Raw genomic sequence first — 21,132 nt, 5'->3', positions numbered from 1 at the left:
CTCTCCTTTGGGTCTCTAATATCTCCTCTACATATTTTTGCATTGGAACATAGAACATTTTTATTGATGCCATTTATGCAGTAAGACTGTTTTTTTACCTGTCTGTCATCAACTGTTAACACCTTAAGTGTAAGGACTATCTCATTTGTAATTGTGTCTTTAGTATTTAGTACGGTGAGCTTCTAGGGGCAGAGCCTGATCTACTCTGCAGACCACCCAACATCTACTCCCAACCGGTTTATCTTTTGCCTGCCTCCTCTAAAAAGGCTGGAAAAACTAAGTTCTGTTTTTCCAGCCTCCCTTACAGCTAGTAGGGACTGTGTAGAAAACCAGAGAAGATAATGAGATATAAGCCAGTGAGATATAAGCAAAGGTCTTGGGAAGGAGTGAAGAGCTTCTGGGAGAACTTTTGCATTCTTGTAAAAGGGCCAGAGTGACTGGTGCAAACTATCTCCTCTGCATCCTGCCTTGAATGCAAACATAATGCTGGGGCTGGGATGACCATCTTGCAACCATAAGGGAAAGCCCCAAAGGATCAGTGCATCTGTCTAGATTTTTGTTATGTGAGAAAAATAAACCCCAACTAATTCAATCACTATTGATAGATTATCTGTTACTTGCAGCTGAAAGCATTCCTAACTGATGAATTACTAATGTTTGTTAACCAAAAGAAGTGATTCCTTATTTCAATGATTTTTAAACGATTGGTTCAGCACCAGAAACCTCTCCTCAAGAGGACTTTTATACCAAACCCAATCGATATTGATCAAAGCAGATATAGTCTGATTAAAGGGAGTACGAGACTGCAGCATGGACTCCCAGCCCTTTTCTTACTCCTTCTTTTCCCCAGATGACCCCTAAGACACCTATTTGGAACCCTGAAGCCTTCTCTGAATACTCACTACACTCTCTAACACAGTGTGGATTGGAACAGCCTCTTTTTTTGTGCATGATATGGCAGTTTGAAGGCACTTTCTATCATGTTCTTAAATTATGCAATTTTTGACTCAGCAACTCCATTTCTAAGACTCTATTCTACAGAAATACTGGCATTTCTGTCAAAGACATATATATGTATAGGGTGGTTTATTATAGAATTGCTTGAAGGTAAAAAACAAAAAAACAAAAAAACAGAACTTAAAAGTCCACTAAAGGATTAATTAATTACTTTATAGCACATTCATACTCTGCTATATTCTGCAGCCATTACTGATTTGAAAGGTTTTCAAGATATATTAAAGTAATATGTCTTTAACATACATTTTTAAAGAAACTCACAAAATACTATTGAAAGAAAAACTACAGAGTTGTGTAAAAATATACATATGTAGATATGCAAATGCATACAGAAATGCCTTGAAGGAAGGCCAAGAAAATATTAACAGTGCTTACTTTTCAGTAATGAGACTGAGGGAAAGAGAAGTTTGACTTTTTCCTTTGTAAACTTGTATATTGTTTGAATAATCGGGAGATATTTATTCTTACTCTGGTAAAATAGAGAATAACACCTGACCAAAGAAGATACAGATGGCAAGTAAGCTTATGAAAAGATGCTCAACATTGTCTGTCATTCAGGAATTGCAAATAAAACGAGATACCACTATATATTAGAATTGAAAAAACCAAAATATTGACACCACCAAATGTCGGCAAGGACGTGGAGGATTAAGAACTCTCTCACTCAGGGTACCCGGGTGACTCAGTCGGTGGAGCATCTGACTTCGGCTCAGGTCATGATCTCGTGGTTCGTGAGTTCAAGTCCCACATTAGGCTCGCTGCTGTCAGCCTATCAGTGCAGAGCCTGCTTCAGATCCCGTCCCTCTCTCTCTGCCCCTCACCCCACTTGCGCTCTCCCAAAAATAAATAAATATTCATTCATTCATTCATTCTTGGTAGAATGCAAAGTGGCTCAGCTTGGAAGATAGTTTGACAGTTCCTTACAAAACTAAACATCCTCTTAACATATAATCCAGCAATAGTGAGTGCCGCCTGGTATTTACCCAAGTGAATTGAAACTCCTGTCCACACAAAACCTGCACACAGATGTTTCTAGCAACTGTATTCAAAATTGCGCAAATTTGGCAAGATGTCCTTCAGTAGATGATCAGATAACTAAACTGTGGTACATCCAAACAATGGAACATTATTCAGCACTAAAATGAAATAAGCTATCAAACTGTGAAAAGAAACTTAAATACATATTACTAAATGAAAGAAGCCAATCTGAAAAGGCTACATACTGTATGATTCCAACCACATAACATTCCGGAAAAGGCAAAACTACAGAGATGATGAAAAGATCAGTAGTTGCCAGGAGTTAGCAGGAAGGGAAGGATGAATGGTTGGAGCACAGAGGATTTTTAGGAGAGTGAAACTATGATGGTGGATACATGCCTTTGTACATTTGTCAAAATTCACATAATGTAACACCAGGAATGAACTCTAGTGTAAACTATGGACTTGGGGTGAAAATGATGTGTCGATGTAGATTCATCAATTATAGCAAATGTAACATTGTGATAGGGGATGTTCATAGTGAGGGGGGCTGTGCTCATCTCAGGGTTGGGTGAGATGGGAATTCTCTGTACTTTCCACCTAATTTTGCTGTGAACCTAAAACTGCCCTAAAAAAATTCTATTTAAAATATACAGGATAAAAGAACACCAAATCGAGACTTAGCCCAACGTGTTTATTCAATGTTTATTATGCACAACACAATGGTCTAGGTATTGTGAGGGTAAGCAATAGTTAAAACATAGTTCCCATTCTCAAGAAGCCTAAATATAATAGGGTAAAGCCGTAGAACTATACTATACTATACTATACTATACTATACTATACTATACAGCAGAATTTGTAAAGTTCTACAATAAAGACACAAAGAATGATGATGGGAGTCCAAGGAAAAGAATGACTTGCTCTTTCCATTTGGAGAGAATCTTAGAATATTTGACTAAAGGGAGAACGTATGAGTTGGGTCTTCAAAACACAAATAAGGTCTTGTCAGTCAGATCTAGTATTGCAAAGGGAATAGGAAAAGCACTCTAAGCAGAGGGAATAACACAAGCAAATACATGGAGGCATGAAACAATGGATATTGTTTGTGAGGAATGGTGGCTGCCAGTGTGGCTGCCTAGTACAATTATGTAAAGAGATACAGTGGGCAATAAAATTGGGAAGGAATGGTGAGATAAAAAAGTACAGTATCTTGGGGCACCTGGGTGGCTTCATTGGTTAAGTGTCTGACTCTTGATTCAGACCCAAGTCATAATCTCACAGTTGTGAGACTGAGCCCTGTGTCAGCTTGGGATTCTCTCTCTCTCCCACTCTCTCTGCCCCTCCCCCACTTGTATGTGTGCGCCCACACTCTCTCACACAAAAAAGTGTACAGTATCTTGTATACTCCATGCTAAGTGTTTTATGTTAATAAGACACAGTGAGTCTGCACGGGTTGGCAAACTCAATCACAGGTAGATGGGATCCATTATCCAAATAGCCAGGACAGAAGTAAGGAGGCATAGGCCTCAGTCCAAGGGTCTGGGCCAGTATTCAGGAAGGATGGGATCTGGCAAGGCTTCCCAAGAGAGAACATGGCTGGGGTTGTGCCAACAGCCAGGTCAGAACATCTACTGCCTTTTGGCTCAGAGCAGCTCTGCCCTCCCTGCTCAGACCATTTCTGGCTGGCCAGACCATACATAATTAAAAATCAGGCTTGGGGATGGGGAGCAGGTGAAATAGGTGGAGAGGGTCAAAAGTTACAAACCTCCAGTTATAAAATAAATAAGTCATGGGTAAATAAGTACACACACACAGCAACTATAGTTATTATTGTATTGCATATTTGGAAGTTGCTAAGAGAATGGATCTTGAAAGTTCTCATCATGAGAAAAAAAATTCTGTAACTATGTATGGTGATCAATGTTAACTAGGCTTATTGGGTGATCATTTCATTATATATACGAATATCAAATCATTATGTTGTATACCTGAAACTAATATAATATTGTATGTCAATTATACCTTAACAAAATAAAGGTATAATATTTATGCAAAGAAAGAGATTTGTGGGATAATTTGAAGGAGTACTATCAGAGATGGAAATAATATAATATAAGACTTATGATTCCTTTTTTATCTTCCAGTAATTTACCTGTATGTTTTTTTTTTCTTTGTAATATTCTCCTTCATATACAAGCTTTCTCATGCTTGGTGTTCTTTTTTAGAGTCAAATTCTCTAGGGGCTCCTGGGTGGCTCAGTTAATTAAGCGTCCAACTTTGGCTTAGATCACAGTCTTGCAGTTCAGAGTTTGAGCCCCACATCGGGCTCTGTGCTGACAGCTCAGAGCCTGGAGCCTGTTTCAGATTCTGCGTCTCCCTCTCTCTCTCTGTCCCTCACCCACTCATGGTGTCTCTCTTTCTCTCTCTCCCTCTCTCTCTCTCAAAAATAAATAAACATTAAAAAAAGAGAGAGAGAAAATAGAGTCAACTTCTCTAGCCAGACATGAGAGATTTGTGGGGATCTTGGCGAGTCTCCTTTCTTTCCTTCTCCTTACTTCTCTATTCTAGGTGTTGCATGAAGGACCTGTCACTTGATTTAACTCTTTCTGATCATCCATAATTCAATCAATGAGTTTGTACTTTCAAATCTCCATAAATTCTCCTGACTCTGGTCATCTAAAGTCCTGACCTTAAATTACTATCTTCCTTTTGTCTCCAATGTTCTATTTATATTCCTGGCTGATATCCAGTTGTTCCAAAACTTATTGGTTTAATGGCTTGGCTCTGCATTTCAATCTTACTCTGAACCTCAGCCTCAGAAGCCAAAAATAAGGGCTTGTACCTAATACGGATTGAGCTCATTGTTCCTAAGCTGTTTATAATCTAATCAGGGGTGCATGATTAATAAACATTAAGCAAAATGAAGATTGGATAGAATTAAATTCTAAAACACATCTGTTGGTAAAGAAAGGGCAGAAAAGTATAGCAGGAAGGAAACTAAAGTCAGGACATCTAGCTTCTAGTTCTAGCTGCCACTCACTGGCTGCAGGACTAGCCAAGTCTCTGAACCTCAACCGTAAAATTGGGGGATTGTTCTATATGATTTCTAAGAGAACTTAGAACTTTGTGACTAAGTGCTACGTGGGTGGAGAAAGGGAGAGATCTGTTTGGATGACATTTGTTGGGTGAGCCTTCCAGAAAAAAAAAAAAAGGAATTTCATATGAGGCTTAAGGATGGGTGGGATTTTTGATTGGGAAGATGCTAGTGAGAACACTTGCCCAGTTGGAAATAAAATAGTCAAGGAGTGAGGTAAGACCGAGCAGAATGGTTTACACAGCACAGCAAACAACCCGGCCTGAGCACAACAGCTGGGAAACAATGGAGAGGACTGGATGGGTACACTGCAGGGAATGTTGGACATAAGACCAAAGGGTTGAAGAAGATCCTCGGAAAGTGTCTGGGCTACATAGGTGGGAGGATATGATGGAATAGAAGTGAGGCTGTGACCATGGTCCAGGTGTGAGTTAAATAAGTTTGGACCAAGGTGGCTGAGGTGTGAGTGAAGAGGAAGTGGTAAATGTGAGGCGCATTTTGAAGAAGAGATTGAATAAAGAGGAAAAAGAAGGGGAAGCAAGCTAATTTCATCACTGAGGGTGGAAGGGATTTTCTCTGGGGGGCGGTTGGTCTGCTGGGGAGTTTCATGGCTTCATTTTTAGACTATTCATGTCTGAATAGTCTGTGTATCCTCTAAGATCAGCATGTCTTTGTAGGCAGCTAGAAATGAGAATATGATTCTCAGGACCAGATACATAGAGTTCTTAATTATTCATTGCAAGGCAGTAGTGGAAACCATAAAAATGGAGAATATTACAAAGACAAAAACATATAGGTAAATTACTGCAGGATAAAAAGGGAATCATAAGCCTTGTATTATATTATTTCCATATCTGATAGTACTCCTTGAACCTATCCCACAAATCTCTTTCTTTGCATAAATATTAGCAATCTTTTCATTTATGGATAATTGTATTAGGAAAGATAGTTTAGCTTATACCTAAATGCCAAATCTCAGTGGCTAAAAAGTAATTCTCACCCATTCTACATGTTAGTCACTCCTACTCACATTTTATTGGCCAAAGAAAGCCACATAGCCACATCAATCTTTAAAGAGGTGGATAGTTCAGTACTTTCCTGTGCATTAATGGAGAGTGGGAATATTTGTGAATAGTTCTAACAATAACCATAATAACATTTTCCCTTACACATCTTTCTATAACCATGCCTGTCCACACTTTTATCTGTATCATCCATAAAATGTTCCTGGTATCAAATTTTATAAGTAGTAGTACCATAGTAAAATTCCTATACGAACAAGTTTTTTCTGTTTCTTTTGTTTTCTGCTTGTTTTGATGTTAAGCCTTCCTTTGGTTCTATGGTTGGCTCTCTTCTTTTCTTTCCCAATTCTTGGAACTAAACAGACTCAAGAAAAGGCTACACCCATGATTAAAACAATCTTTACCCGTGTCTCTCCTGTCTTTGGTTCCACTTCTCCTCCTTCTTTTACAAGAATAAATTCCTTCCCTCACAAGAATAAATTCCTTCCCTCTGGGTCCTGCCACACTTCCTTCTACTTTCTCACTTCCTTATCACTCAGAGTTTAAGGCCATTGAAGGGCAAAATAACAAGCTGACAAGTAATACTTATTACTCAATCCACTATCTATTCTGCCCAACATTAATTAGCTGGTTGCCCTGATGTGCACACCCTATGTATATCCCATAAATTGTTGACTTGATTATTCTAATAAGAATTAATATTTTTTTCCATCAGAGTCCCATAGAATGTTGTTTGAACCTCTAATATGATTATCACAGTCTGTCTTGTCTCAGGGTTGTATACGCTCTGTCCCTAAATCATGACATCCTTATGGATTAAGCTATAATTTGCATGCAGTAATACTTGACAATTGAAGACTTATTGATGAATCCTATATATGACTAAATTGACCATTGGTTTTGGTAACATTTGGGTATATCTTGATTCAGCATTTGGTGCTTATTAGACTCTTGCTCATATCAAAAAAATAAACAAACAAATAAAAAAAAAACCCACTGAGATGGGAAATAAAATTACTTGTTCCAGAAAGTGTTCAAGAAGTTCAATAGAGCTGAAACCTAACAGGAAAAAAAAGTTCCTTAGCTTAACACACAAACCCCCTTTAGATCTGACACCTGCTCATCTTTCTAGCTTCATCTCCTGCCATACGGGAGGATTTTTTTTTTTTTTTTTGAGAGAGAGAGAGAGTGAGAGCACGTGGGTGGGGAAGAGGGCCAAGCAAGAGAGAGAACCTTAAGCAGGCTCCATGCTCAGCATGTGGCCCTACTCGGGGTTCCACATAGGGCTCCACACAGGGCTTGATCCCATGACCCTGGGATCATGACCTGAGCCAAAATCCAGAGTTGGACACTCAAACAACTGAGCCACCTAGGCACCTCTACCTAAGGAATTATAACTTGAAAGCTATGGATCATGTCTGAGGTCCTCTCCCAGGCAAGCAGCATCTAGGATGCCACTCTGGGATTGTAGTTCCAGAAGCTGCGTCTGGTTGTGAGTAGGGTGAGACTTCTTCATAAGGTGCAGAGCATGGAATGAGAAGATCTAAAGTAGAGGTCCAGGGACAAATCCAGGATTTACTCAAAGTTGAGAAGAAAAACTAGCAATAATTAAGGTGAAACATGAACTGAAGGTAATAGGACAGAACAAAGACGTCAAAGAAGAGGGCCAGAGGCACAGCCTACTGTGGATTCTTAAAGCTTCCTCTCCCCTTTCTGGGCTCTTTCAGACTTTCAGTTCTCTGGGCAGGAAAGGAATATTCTAAACCTATTTGGACCCAAAGCTCTCCAAGGATTTTAAGAAAAAGAATGATAGGGACTGCCACTGTTTTCTTAATGGAGTACACAGCATCTTGTCGTGTCCTGTGAGCTCTCCCCTGTATGTATCTGGCCCAGAGTAAGTCCTCAGTAAACATTTAGTGAGTAATATGGACTTGCTGCTGATTGTTAAGCATGGGAATGCTTTTGTTTAGTCTATTTGCATGTTGTATGAGTATCATGCCACAAGAAAACTGATTTCACACAAACTCACAAAAGTTCTTTTATTTATTTTAATAAATGCCAACTAAAATCATATTTTTACAAGCCATTCAAATGTAAAACTAGCCTTTTCTTCCACAGTGTCTCAGGTATGCAAATTTAAAGCCTATGCATTAAGAAATAAAACAATAGAGAAGAAACCCCCAAAAGGAGAACCAACTAAGAACAATATGACAAGTAGTTTAGCAGTAGTGTGGTATAAATCTCCATAATAACAGTCTTCCAGAAACAGTGGCTGAGATAAACTTATTTTTAAGCATAAGTTTAAACAATACAATGCTGCTCATAAATCTTGTATGTATATATGTGTGAGTTGCCAATCATAACTCAGGATGGGTGGCCAGAAGTAATGTAATATTAATGGCTATTGCTATGGGTGCCAATAGCAAAAGCTAGACTCTCCTGGGGAGAAGCCTCACTATTTGCCTGCCATTCTAAACTTGGGGGGAAACAGATAAGTTTTGGGCCCAGTCCATCGGGAGAGAAGACTTTAAATAAATAACAGTTGAACAGGGTGTGACCAGCCTATACACATGTCACAATGGTGCCATCATGAGACAAGTCCATGTAACATAAAAATCAAGGGAGGAAATACTCCAAGTGAAGATAAAACTGGCAAGAGCTGCAGAGGATTACCCTTTTCCCACAGCACAATCATCAAATATACCTTGTGAATGTACGTATTTAACACCTGAAAGGGTATGTATCATAAGTTAAATCAACAGGCATTTAAACCTGTACTATGATTTCAATTATTTATATGAACTTCTGTCTCCAATTTCAGGATGATTCCCTCATACTTAACATCAACAGAGAACAGAAAGCAGAATTCTTTCCCTACAAAGATATCCCTTGGGGTATAATAAATATTTGGTCTTGTCCCTACTTCCTAATACACAGCTTCTAAGCCCTAGGAGTGATAGGAGTGTCTTTTATATGCTAATGAGGTGGCCGGAGATGTAGAAGCTTCAAGAGGGGAATGGGGGTGGGTGGTGGCTAGAATGACCAAGCCTTGATTAGAAACTTGGAACTTTCAGTCCCGACCCCCATCCTCCAGGCTTGGGAGAGGAGCTGAAGATTGAGTTCAATTATGAATGGCCAATGATTTCATCAGTCATGCCTATGGAATGAAGTCTCCATAAAAACCCATAAAATATGAAGTTTGGATAGCTTTCAAGTTGGTGAACACATCGAAGTGCTGGGAGGGTGGTACACTCCCAACTCCACAAGGACAGAAACTCCTGCATTCAGGATGCTTTCAGACTTTGCTCTATGTATCTGTTCAACTGGCTATTCATTTGTATCCTTTATAATAATCTAGTAAACACAAATGAAGTGACTGCCTGAGTTCTGTAAGCCATTCTAGCAAATTACTGAACCTGAGAAGAGAATAGTGGGTATCCCCAATTTATACCTGGTTGTTCAGAAGCACAACCATGGGTGGTTTAAGACTTGCAACTGGCATCCAAAAATGAAAGCAGTCTTTTTTTTTTTAATTAAAAATATTGTTTTAATGTTTATTTATTTTTGAGAGAGAGACAGAGCGTGAGTGGAGGAGGGGCAGAGAGAAGGAAACACAGAATCTGAAGCAGGTTCCAGGCTCTGAGCTGTCAGCACAGAGCCCAATGTGGGGCTTGAACTCATGAACAACGAAATCATGACCTGAGCTGAAGTCAGACACTTAACCAACTGAGCCACCCAGGCACCCCTGAAAGTGAGAGCAGTCTTGTAAGACTGAGCCCTTAACCCTGTGAAGTGTAACTAACTTCAGGTAGTTAGTGTTAGAATAGAACTCAATTGTGGGACACCCAGTTGGTGTCCAAAGAATCAGAGAATTGGTGTGAGGAAGAAAAAAAAAAAAAAACCCAAACCCATACATTTGGTGGCAGACATCTTGTGAGTCAAACCAGCTTACTCCTGGTTAAATATTTCTTTCTAGTCTTACTATTTTATCTACTTGTAGAAAAATTAGTATTTAGCAAAATCTCATAGGTTCTCTGAGTGTGTATATGCACACACACATATGCAAGCGTGCTATCATGTGAGGTTTGGAATAATGATTTGGGTAGGTGTAGAAGTGAATCTGGGTTTTTTGTCCCTCAAACATTTCAGGTCTAGATTTAATATTGCTCTGTTATTTCTCCTCTGTATTCCTTACTTCTTTCAAGTAAACTTCAAGTTAATTCACTGCTTTTGGAAGCCGCTATCAACCTCACCCTATTCAGTTACCTCTCTACTTGGTTCTACAGATACTCCATTTTCTAACACATTCTGTAAGGCAGTGAAGATCAGGAATTGTTTTAATCCTTGAAGACATGGTAGGATTTACCATGTGATTTTAGGTAATCACTTAGACCAGAGGCTACACAGAAGAGAGATTTGAGGAAGGAGGCTAGAGGTATCTTGCACAAAAGCACAGTTTTGGAGTCAGCCAAACCTGAGTCCAAATCTAGCTTCTAATACTTATTGGCTGTACAACCTTAAACAAGTTACTTATGCTGTCCCAGCCTGCATTTCTTCATCAAGGGCTATCGTAATGGTTTTCAACTAAGTCATGTTTATGAAGTGCTTAATGTAAAGATTGGCACATATTATGCCCTCACAAATGGCAATGATTAAGTTTAATTGTCATGTTGTCATGTGAGTCATATGAATGTTTTTCATTTGGGTCTTAGCTAGATTTTTAAACCCTTTCTTGTCAGCATCTCTCTTATTTCCCACTAAGGGCACTGGATACAATGTCTGTCCCCCAATCCTGGCTAGAAGGTTATTCAAATGTCACCGCATTCCCACTGTGCAGCAAACTAATGTCAAAGGAATGTAGACTAGGACGGGATGGTCTCTGATACCCACTTCTTTTAGTCCCCCTGAGACCCCTTTCACTCTAGGCGGCCCCTTCCAGGCTCATACCTCATTCAATGCCACGGACTCACCACTCCTTACGTGCCCTCCTAAAACAAGTCCTTCATTAAAACTTGCTCTGCCACATCGTATCCTCTCCAGCTCTGTCTGCTTACTAATTCTTTCAATAAACTCAACAAACTTTTACTGAGTGCTTACAACATGCCACTAGCTGAGGAAACAAAATGAAAGCAGTACAGTCTTTATACTCCAGTAATTAATATTCTGCTTCTTCTTTGATACATTCAATGATTCTCAACCTCAGAATTAGAACCAACTGTTTGAAGTTTTAAAAACAGCAAATGCTTATGTCCCACCTAATTTAGTAAATCTGGGTGGGACTCAGATACATAAAATTTGTAAACCCTCCTCAAGGATTTTACTGAATAGCCATAGTAAAGTAGAACCACAGGATGTGTTGAGAATGGAAAGATGATAGGAATCTGCAAGTGTTGGGTGGACTTCATATTGGAGGTTTAAATTGTATGCTGAGGGATGAGTAGTTTTCTAGGCAAAGAGAACTCCAGGAAAAGGAAAAGCATAATGCCTGAGCCTAAGCCATATGAATTTATCAGTATCATTTTCACTAATACCCTCATGGAAGAGGGTTAGAAGACTCATTTATGAATACCATCTGTGCATGAACTATCAATTTCTGGGGAAAATACCCTTACTCTGGGTCTTGTGTGCTCTCCTTCTCTCCCCTCCCACCTGCTTTCATCTCCCTTCCTCTTAACTCATGGTTGGAATGTCCCAACAACATGGGGCCTGTCACTGTTCTAGCTCAACCCCCTTCTCCACTTAATCATCAAACACTTTCTCCATCTTACTCAGAAAATAGCTGAGCCCCTTTGAGGGCAGCAAGAGCACAGCGCATAATGGAGGAAATGCCCAGTGCAGGGACGAGAACTGGGTGAAAGCCTCAGTGTCACCCACAGTGTTTCTCCCTTTCCTCTTCCTTGAGGCTTCTCCTGTATGTGGCTGGGGAAATCCAGACCAGTCATCTCTGAAAACTTTTGAATTAAAAGCTTGATCTTCCACTAAAGTTGCTTTTGGTAAGGAGAGTTGGCTGAAGCAACTGTCCCCGCCCACAACTAATACTCATGCACTTATCTACTTAAACCCTGCAAAATGATCTGTCCTCTCAGAAAAAAATATACCATCCCTGTAAGCCTCTAAATTAGTCAAAATGACAACCTCAGACTTCAGAAGCGTGTTTACATGCAACACTTATGTCTGGCATACTATTTCCATAAGGTCCCCTGGCTAGTCACCAGTCACCTATTAAAGATTATCACCCCAGGGCATCTGGGTGGCTCAGTCGGTTGAGCATCCAACTCTTGATTTCAGCTCAGGTCATGATCCCAGGTCGTGGGATTGATCCCTATGTCAGACTCCATACTGAGAATGGAGCCTGATTAAGATTCCCTCCCCCCCTCTTTCTCTCTCTCTCTCTCCCTCCCTCCTTCCCTCCCTCCTTCCCTCCCCCTTTCCCCTGCTCATGCTCTCTCTCTCTCTCTCTCTCTCAAAAGAAAAAAAAAGACTAACACCCACTTCTCCTCCCACACTCCTGAGTATTCATGAGGAGACAGGCAGATCTGGCCCATCCTCTTACCAGGTCATTTAAAACATTTATCAAAAAGCTTAATTTGAAGAATATAATCAATAACTAGTATTAAGGAGTTCCTGGGTGGCTCAATCAGTTAAGTGTCTGACTTTGGGTCAGGTCATGATCTCATGTGCTGACAGCTCAGAGCCTGGAGCCTGCTTTGGATTCTGTGTATCCCACTCTTGCTGCTCATACCCCACTTGTGCTCTGTCTCTCCCTCTCTCAAAAATAAACCTTAAAATAAATAGCTAGTATTAAATCAACAGATGGATTGTGAAAGCTGAAAATTCCCTGTGGCGCCAAAGTCCCATCTTTTGAATGCTCCCCACCTCAGTCATGGTTGTTTTTGAGATTAGGAATCTTTCTGCACCGGCTTCTGTTTATACCCTCCTCCAGTGTTCTCTGATCCACTTGTGCCTCTGGCTCTGGTCTTGGACCTCAGCTGGGGGCTCCACTTCTAGTTCTGCCATCTCAGTCACATTTTCAGTTGAGCACTCAGCAACTTAAAATATTTGAAACCCACATCTTACATGCAGAATACTCAAACTCTTAACTGACAGGAAGTGCAAAATCTGTACTTAAGTTCCCTTGGTGCAGTTGTCTTTTCTTCTCTTTGATCCAGTGACTCCGGCTATCACATGGTTTGGGGTTGTTGTTTTTTTTTTTCCCCCAGAAGTGGACTTGACTTTGGGATTGGTACCCTTAGAAGATTCTCCCCAATCCCTTCTTCCTATTGACTCACAGAGCTCCATCCCTACCCAATGATGACAGCTCTAATAGGCTGAATAGTGACACCCCAAGATATCCCTGAAAATGTTGGCTTATTTGAAAAGAGTCTTTGTGGACGTGATTAAATTAAGGGTATTGAGATGAGAAGATTATCCTGGATTGTTTGGGTGGGCTCTAAATGCAATCACAAGTGTACTCCTAAGAGAGAGTCAGGGAGAGATTTGACACAGAAAGAAGGTGCTGTGAAATGGAACACAGAGATTTGAAGGTACTGACCTTAAAGATTGGAGTGACACAGCCATACAACCAGAAATGTTGAAAAGTTATTCAAAGGCTGGAAGAGACAAGGGACAGATTCTACCATAGAGCCCTCTCCCAGAAGGAGGGTGATCCTGCTCACACCTTGATTTCAGCCCAGCGATTTATGTCTTCTTTTATACTTTTCTGTATTTAATTTAAAGATATACACAGGGAGGCACCTGGGTGACTCAGTCGGTTGAGTATTCGACTTCAGTTCAGGTCATGATCTCACAGTTTGTGGGTTCGAGCCCCACGTTGGGCTCTGTGCTGACAGCTCAGAACCTGGAGCCTGCTTCAGATTCTGTGTCTCCCTCTCTCTCTGCCCCTTCCTGGCTCACACTCTGTCTCTCTCTCTGTCTCTGTCTCTGTCTCTCTCTCTCTCTCAAAAATAAACATTAAAAAAAAAAAAAAAACCTGGCACAAGAACAGACACTCAGATCAGTGGAACAGAATAGAGAACTCAAAAATGGACCCACAAACGTATGGCCAACTAATCTTTGACAAAGCAGGAAAGAATATCCAATGGAATAAAGACAGTCTCTTCAGGGGCGCCTGGGTGGCTCAGTCGGTTGAGCGTCCGACTTCGGCTCAGGTCATGATCTCACAACTCATGAGTTCGAGCCCCGCGTCGGGCTCTGTGCTGACAGCTGGGAGCCTGGAGCCTGTTTCGGATTCTGTGTCTCCCTCTCTCTCTGCCCCTCCCCTGCTCATACTCTGTCTCTCTCTCTGTCTCAAAAATAAATAAAACACTAAAAAAAAAAAGTCTTTTCAGCAAGTGGTGCTGGGAAAACTGGACAGCAACATTCAGAAGAATGAACCTGGACCACTTTCTTACACCATACACAAAAATAAACTCAAAATGGATGAAAGACCTCAGTGTAAGACATATAACCATCAAAATCCTTGAGGAGAAAGCAGGCAAAAACCTCTTTGATCTTGGCCTCAGCAACTTCTTACTCAACACATCTCCGGAGGCAAGGGAAACAAAAGCAAAAATGAACTACTGAGAACTCATCAAAACAAAAAGCTTCTTCAATGTGAAGGAAACAATCAGCAAAACTAAAAGGCAACCGACAGAATGTGAGAAGATATTTGCAAATGACATATCAGATAAAGAGTTAGTATCCAAAATCTATAAAGAACTTATCAAACTCAACACCCAAAAAACAAATAATCCAGTGAAGAAATGGGCAAAAGACATGAATAGACACTTCTCCAAGGAAGACATCCAGATGGCCAATCAACACATGAAAAAATGCTCAACATCACTCATCATCAGGGAAATACAAATCAAAACCACAATGAGATACCACCTCACACCTGTCAGAATGGCTAACATTAACAACTCAGGCAACAACAGATGTTGGCGAGGATGCAGAGAAAAAGGATCTCTTTTGCATTGTTGGTGGCAATGCAAGCTGGTGCAGCCACTCTGGAAAACAGTGTGGATGTACCTCAAAAAACTAAAAATAGAACTACCCTACAACCCAAAAATTGCACTACTAGGCATTTATCCACGGGATACAGGTGTGCTGTTTCGAAGGGACACGTGCACCCCCATGTTTATAGCAGCACTATCAACAATAGCCAAAGTATGGAAAGAGCCCAAATGTCCATCGACAGATGAATGGATAAAGAAGATGTGGTACATATATACAATGGAGTATTACTTGGCAATCAAAAAGAATGAAATCTTGCCATTTGTACCTACATGGATGGAACTGGAAGGTATTAATCTAAGTGAAATTAGTCAGAGAAAGACAAAAATCATATGACTTCCCTCATATGGGACTTTAAGAGACAAAACAGATGAACATAAGGGAAGGGAAGCAAAAATAATATAAAAACAGGGAGGGGGACAAAACAGAAGAGACTCATAAATATGGAGAACAAACTGAGGGTTGCTGGAGGGGTAGTGGGAGGGGGCATGGGCTAAATGGGTAAGGGGCACTAAGGAATCTACTCCTGAAATCATTGTTGCACTATATGCTAATTTGGATGTAAATTTTAAAAAATAAAAAATAAAATTAAAAAAAAACCCAACATCTTTACTAAATAAATAAATAAATAAAAAGATACATACAGGGTCCCCTGGGTAACTCAGTTGGCTAAGTGTCCAACTCTTGGTTTCAGCTCAGGTCATGATCTCATGGTTCCTGAGACCAAGCCTGAGCATCAGGCTCCTTGCTGAGTGTGGAGTCTACTTAAGATTCTCTCTCCCTCTGCCCCTCCCCCACTTACAGGAGCACATGCTCTCTCTCTCAAAAATAAATAAATAAATTTTTAAAAATAAAATATTAAATAAATATATTTATAAACATATTAAAATTGTACTCAAAGAAACAATGAAATGATTTTTATTACATGCAAAGAAAAAAGAGTAAAATACTTCTGTATTACTTGAAAGTTTATGGTGAGAATACATTTAGTTATTACTTATGGAACTTTTAAAAACAGACTGCCAGTATATAGACTAAAATATCAAAAGTAACTAATCCCTGGATGGTAGGGTTCTAAATGACTTATTCTTCTGTAAAATTTTTCTCTATTTTCTAAGCTCACAACAATGTAATGCTAATACATAATTAAAAATTGTAAAGAAAAAATTTTGACATAGATCATTTACTGACACTGAAAAAGTCCCACAAATACATTAGTAAGTGGGGGAGGGGAGGAAGCTACAAAACAATGTAAATATCATGGTAATTTTTACTTTAAAATATGCACATATACAGCCAGACAGTAAAAGTGCATACATCAAAATGTTAATAATGCTTATCTTTGGTACAATCATGTCTAATTTTTGTTTTACATTATGTTTTTGGCATCTTCAAATATTCTGTGTTAATTATGAATTTTGTAATGAGATAAAATTCTTATTAAATAAGACAAGTTAAAAGCACATAAATGATAGAATAAAGGTTGACTTGGGTTAGAACACATAGACCTTCATGGAAGAATATCAGATGGCATGTTAGTATAATAATGTAGCTCCTATAGGGGTGCCTGGGTGGCTCAGTCAGTTGGATTTCCAACTTCAGCTCAGGTCATAATCTTGCAGTGTGAGATCGAGCCCCGTGTCAGGCTCTGTGCTGACAGCTCAGAGCCTGACACTGCTTCAGATTCTGTGTCTCCCTCTCTCTCTGTCCCTCCCCCACTCACACTCTATCTCTGAAAAATGAATAAATCTTTTTTTTTTAATTTTTTTTAAATGTTTATTTATTTTTGAGACAGAGAGAGACAGAGCATGAACAGCGGAGGGTCAGAGAGAGTGAGACACAGAATCGGAAGCAGGCTCCAGGCTCCGAGCTGTCAGCACAGAGCCCGACGTGGGGCTCGAACTCACAGACCATGAGATCATGACCTGAGCCAAAGGCGGACGCTTAACCGACTGAGCCACCCAGGCGCCCCTGAATAAATCTTTAAAAAATTAAAAAAAAAAAAAAACCCGCAACTCTTATAACTGGATCATGGAAGACAGTTTTTAAAAATGCTTTCTGAATGTATGATAAAAAAATAAGGTTAAAATTGTGCCTTTCTGTCACCCACAGACTAGGGTAAGTCCAACACCTGCATAGGCTGCCTGCTTTCCCAGAGATTTGCACCTAAACACCACTGTGACTAGGTACACAGTGAGTTTACAGTATTGTCATCTCTCTTCCGTAAGTCATTCACAGGTCTCCTTTATTTCTGTGGTTAAACACCTTTCCAGGGTCCTAGATTCATGCCATTGATCTTGGTATTTCCAGCTCCTTACTCCTAAATTGAGGGCCAGGTCTTTCCAAGAAGATAGCCTTCATTTTAGAGAAGGTATGTGCCTCACAGTTGGCCTTGCATTTCTTCAAATTCCAGGCTTCTGCTGATGAGACTGTTTTGGTCCCAGAAGTGAATCCTGGCCAAGACTAGGTCCTCTCCTCCACCATGAGGGATGGAGCTGCACCACTGTGAAGCTGAGTGCTTTTGTATTCGCAGCCTTTCAAGGATACCTTCTCTGGTGTCAGAAATAGTCCTCTGACTCTGCCTGTTGGCAATCAGTAGCTGAAGCTTCGAGCAAGATCTCTCTCAGCAAGAATTCTGCCCATGATAATACTGCCCCCTAAATCCTAGTGCCCTGTGTGACCACACCAGATACAAATCTTGTAGTTAGGTAGAACAATCTGACCAGGATCCTGAATCACACATGTAGCTATGACAAGCTTCTCACCAGACACATGTACCATTATCTTTATTGCCAGCTCATGCTGGTTCCAAATCCTATCAGGCTGGACAATGTGGACTCCTCAATATTTTTGCCCTTCTAACTCAAAATGTCCCAGACACCAATCCCAAGGCAAAGAAGAGGTGAAAAGATATGAGCATTACAAGATGTAAACAAAGCTAAGAGTCCCCAGAGATGATTGACGGGAAAATATCTTCTCAGCCCACTTCCGTTTATAATGACTTTCTTCCTCCAACAGAATCTGCAGAATCAATGTTGCTATAAAATCTCCAATTTGTTTTAGATTCACTTCAGAGTTCCTTTTTCTTTGGAATGAGGGACAGAAACCCTGAGCTCCCCCTGGAGGTAGGAGTGTGCTAGTAAGAGTCTCCTTGGACTTGCTCTTGACTCTTCCTACCCAGTTCATTTTTTTTTTTTAAATGTTTATTTATTTTAGAGAGAGAGACAGACACAGAGCGTGAGTAGGGGAGGGGCAGAGAGAGAGGGAGACAGAATCTGAAGCAGGCTCCAGGCACTGTGCACTGTCAGCACAAAGCCCGATGCGGGGCTCGAACTCACAAACTGTGAGATCATGACCTGAGCCGAAATCAGATGCTTAACCGACTGTGCCACCCAGACGCCCCTCTACCCAGTTCATCTTAACACAAACCTAGTTAACTTGCTTACTTTCACCCATTTCCAGTCAGCTTCTGGTGACCTGTCTGCAATCTCCATAACATCTGACTGGGACTTCTGTCCTCTTTGTATTTTAGCTATTCTAATCCTTTTTTTTTTTTTTAAGTTTATTTATTTATTTTGAAAGACAGAGAGGGTGTGCACAAACACATATGTGTTTGTGTGCTTTCATAAGTGGGGGAGGGGCAGAGAGAGAGAGAGAATCTCAAGCAGACTCTTTGCTGTCAGCACAGAGCCAAAAAGGGGCTCGATCCCAAGAACTGTGAGATCATGACCTTAGCCAAAACCAAGAGTCCAACGCTTAACCAACTGAGCCACCCAGGTGCCCCTTAGCTACTCTAATCTTAAAGTAGAAAGTACTCCTTGCCTAGCTGCATAAACAGTATTGTCTATGTGTCCATCTTGTCTCAGATTTTTCTCCTTTAATGCAAGTGGTTTGTAGTCATTTGATTCCTCTTGTCATCTCTCCAACATGTTCCCTTCCTCTTTATCCTTGTTATTGCTCTTCATCTTACCTAGAATTTTTTTCCTATCCTCAGCCCTTGTCTCCTTGTGAAAATCTTTTCCACTCATCAAAAGCCCAAGTCCCAGCTTCCCCACACCCCCCTCAGAAATCCTGTAGAACTTGTTTACAAAGCATTTATGTATGCTGCTTTGTATTTTAGTTATCTCTACATAGTTTATCTTACTCTATCCAACCAAATGTCTAGCATAGTGTCAAGGTCTAGTGTGCCATAGATAATCATTAGATAAATGTTGAATTAAATTGTTGAAGGATGATTTCAAACAACCCATTTTCAAAGAACAGATAACTGCACTGTTGAAAAATGAAGGAAAGCAAGAGACAGGAAGAAGAGAAAAGTAACTGGAAGACAAAGGGCCTGAGGATCTGAGGATCTCGGGGTGCTATAGAGAGAACACTGGGATCAGGATATAATGATCAGGAACCTGGGCTCAAGTCCCACGTGGCTGTTAATGACCTAAACGACCACAGAGCTGCTCTCTAGAAAATCAAGGCAGTGGGTTATATGAATTTCCAAGTTTATCATCACGATGAAATTGTATGACCATCACCCCATTTAGGCTCCTGATAGCTGACCAAACAAGATAGTGTTCAGACTGCACCTCCTCAGAGCCTAATGTAATATGTGTGCTAATAAATGTTAGTTTCTCTTTTCTTCACACATAATGGGAACATTATGCAACATTCTCAACTTTAGCAAAAGTTTGCCTTCTTTATCCACTGAGGACAGACCCACACAGGAATATTTGCCTGATAATATGGCAATAGAGAACTATACAACTTGTTTAAACAAAAATACTGCAGAAACATTTGTTTTCTTCTCTAGATGTGTACTTTATGGAAGAATTTTTTGGTGCCTGGTTCTCTCCATTAGGCTGAATATGTTTTCTTATCATTTTTTCTTCTAGCTCTCACCATGTGCCATTTTAGGTACAAGCTTCCATTCCAGCAACTGAAAGGAAACTGAAAAAAAGTTATGCCAATACAAATTCTTAGTCAACTACATCACACTGTCTGGGAAGATGTGGAAATTATTTGACAAAGATTGTTCTACATGGTAAGCAACAAAGAAGGGTAACATTTGGAAGGCAATAAAAAATGTCAAAGAGTTTAAATAAAGTATACCAGGAAAATAAACAAACTCCAAGGAATTAAATGAAGGATTCTTGAGCCTAGGACAGTTGCAGATGTTGAGATTAATATGTATAACAACAACCCACTTACCAAGGATTTTAGAGAGATGAGGACTTCTACCTGTGGGACTTTTAGAATTCACTGAAGTTTAATTCTTTGCATTTTTAGAAAGCTGATTTAATTTGACTATTTTATTTTGATGTTTTCCTGACTTAAGAGAATTCCAAACTCCCCTCAGTCCCTGCAGATACGCTGTGTTCTTTCACTCCTCTGTGCCTTTGTGGGTGCTGTTTCCTCCTGCCTTTCCCCTCTCCTCCTCATCCTTCAAAACCTATTTTAAATCTCTGTGAAGACAAGCCTGACTCCACTCAGCAAAGTAAGTTGCTCTCACTGCTGCCCAATAGTCTTGACCCGTAGCTCTATTATTTTCACAATCACCTTGGCCCTGGCTGGGTGAATGCCAGGTGCACCCAGTTGAAGATCAGCCTGGGAAGTGAGGAGGGTACTGATTAGGAGAGCAGTGCTGTGCTCAATTATGAGAAGTTAGGGGCCTTTCTTTACTGAGCATCTACTGCTATGTTCTGTGTTAAAAGAAAAAAAAAGAAAGAAAGAAACCTTATGAAATGTTTTCTTTTAATGCTGTCCTGAGTATATTCTGAGAGGCTCTTAATAGAAGCCAAATTGTGTGGGGGGTTGGGGAGCGCAGGGGTATCTAACAGGAGGAGGGTGCTAAAATAGGAGGGGGAAGAAAAAAGAATCCTCAGTCTCAGAAGACTTTGAAAGAAGTGAGGTCTAAGTTTACCCACTCCCACACCTTCACTTAGTTATCCTCCTACAGGTCTTTACATTTTAGCTTCCTCAGGAAAGTGTGTCATGCTTTTTCTGATGAGA

The 21,132-nt window shown here is 40.2% G+C and overlaps 1 protein-coding gene across 6 annotated transcripts in view; it reads left to right on the top strand.

Moving 5' to 3' along the window:
- EED (embryonic ectoderm development) overlaps positions 1–21,132 on the top strand; it is a 194,701-nt gene that overhangs the window by 113,696 nt on the left and 59,873 nt on the right. For 5 of the 6 annotated variants that reach the window (XM_058687577.1, XM_058687579.1, XM_058687576.1 and 2 more), the window contains one exon: positions 20,016–20,164. In XM_058687577.1, coding sequence (XP_058543560.1) covers positions 20,162–20,164 — 3 coding nt within the window. In that variant the 5' untranslated portion in view covers positions 20,016–20,161. Of the gene's footprint in view, positions 1–8,752; positions 8,851–20,015; positions 20,165–21,132 lie in introns of those variants that run through there. The other variant, XM_058687580.1, reaches the window with a different exon arrangement.

The sequence above is a fragment of the Neofelis nebulosa genome, chromosome 10, assembly GCF_028018385.1.
Source record: "Neofelis nebulosa isolate mNeoNeb1 chromosome 10, mNeoNeb1.pri, whole genome shotgun sequence".
Lineage (NCBI taxonomy): Eukaryota > Metazoa > Chordata > Mammalia > Carnivora > Felidae > Neofelis > Neofelis nebulosa.
Note: the sequence above shows the minus strand (reverse complement) of the source record. Positions and strands in the feature narration are given on the sequence as shown.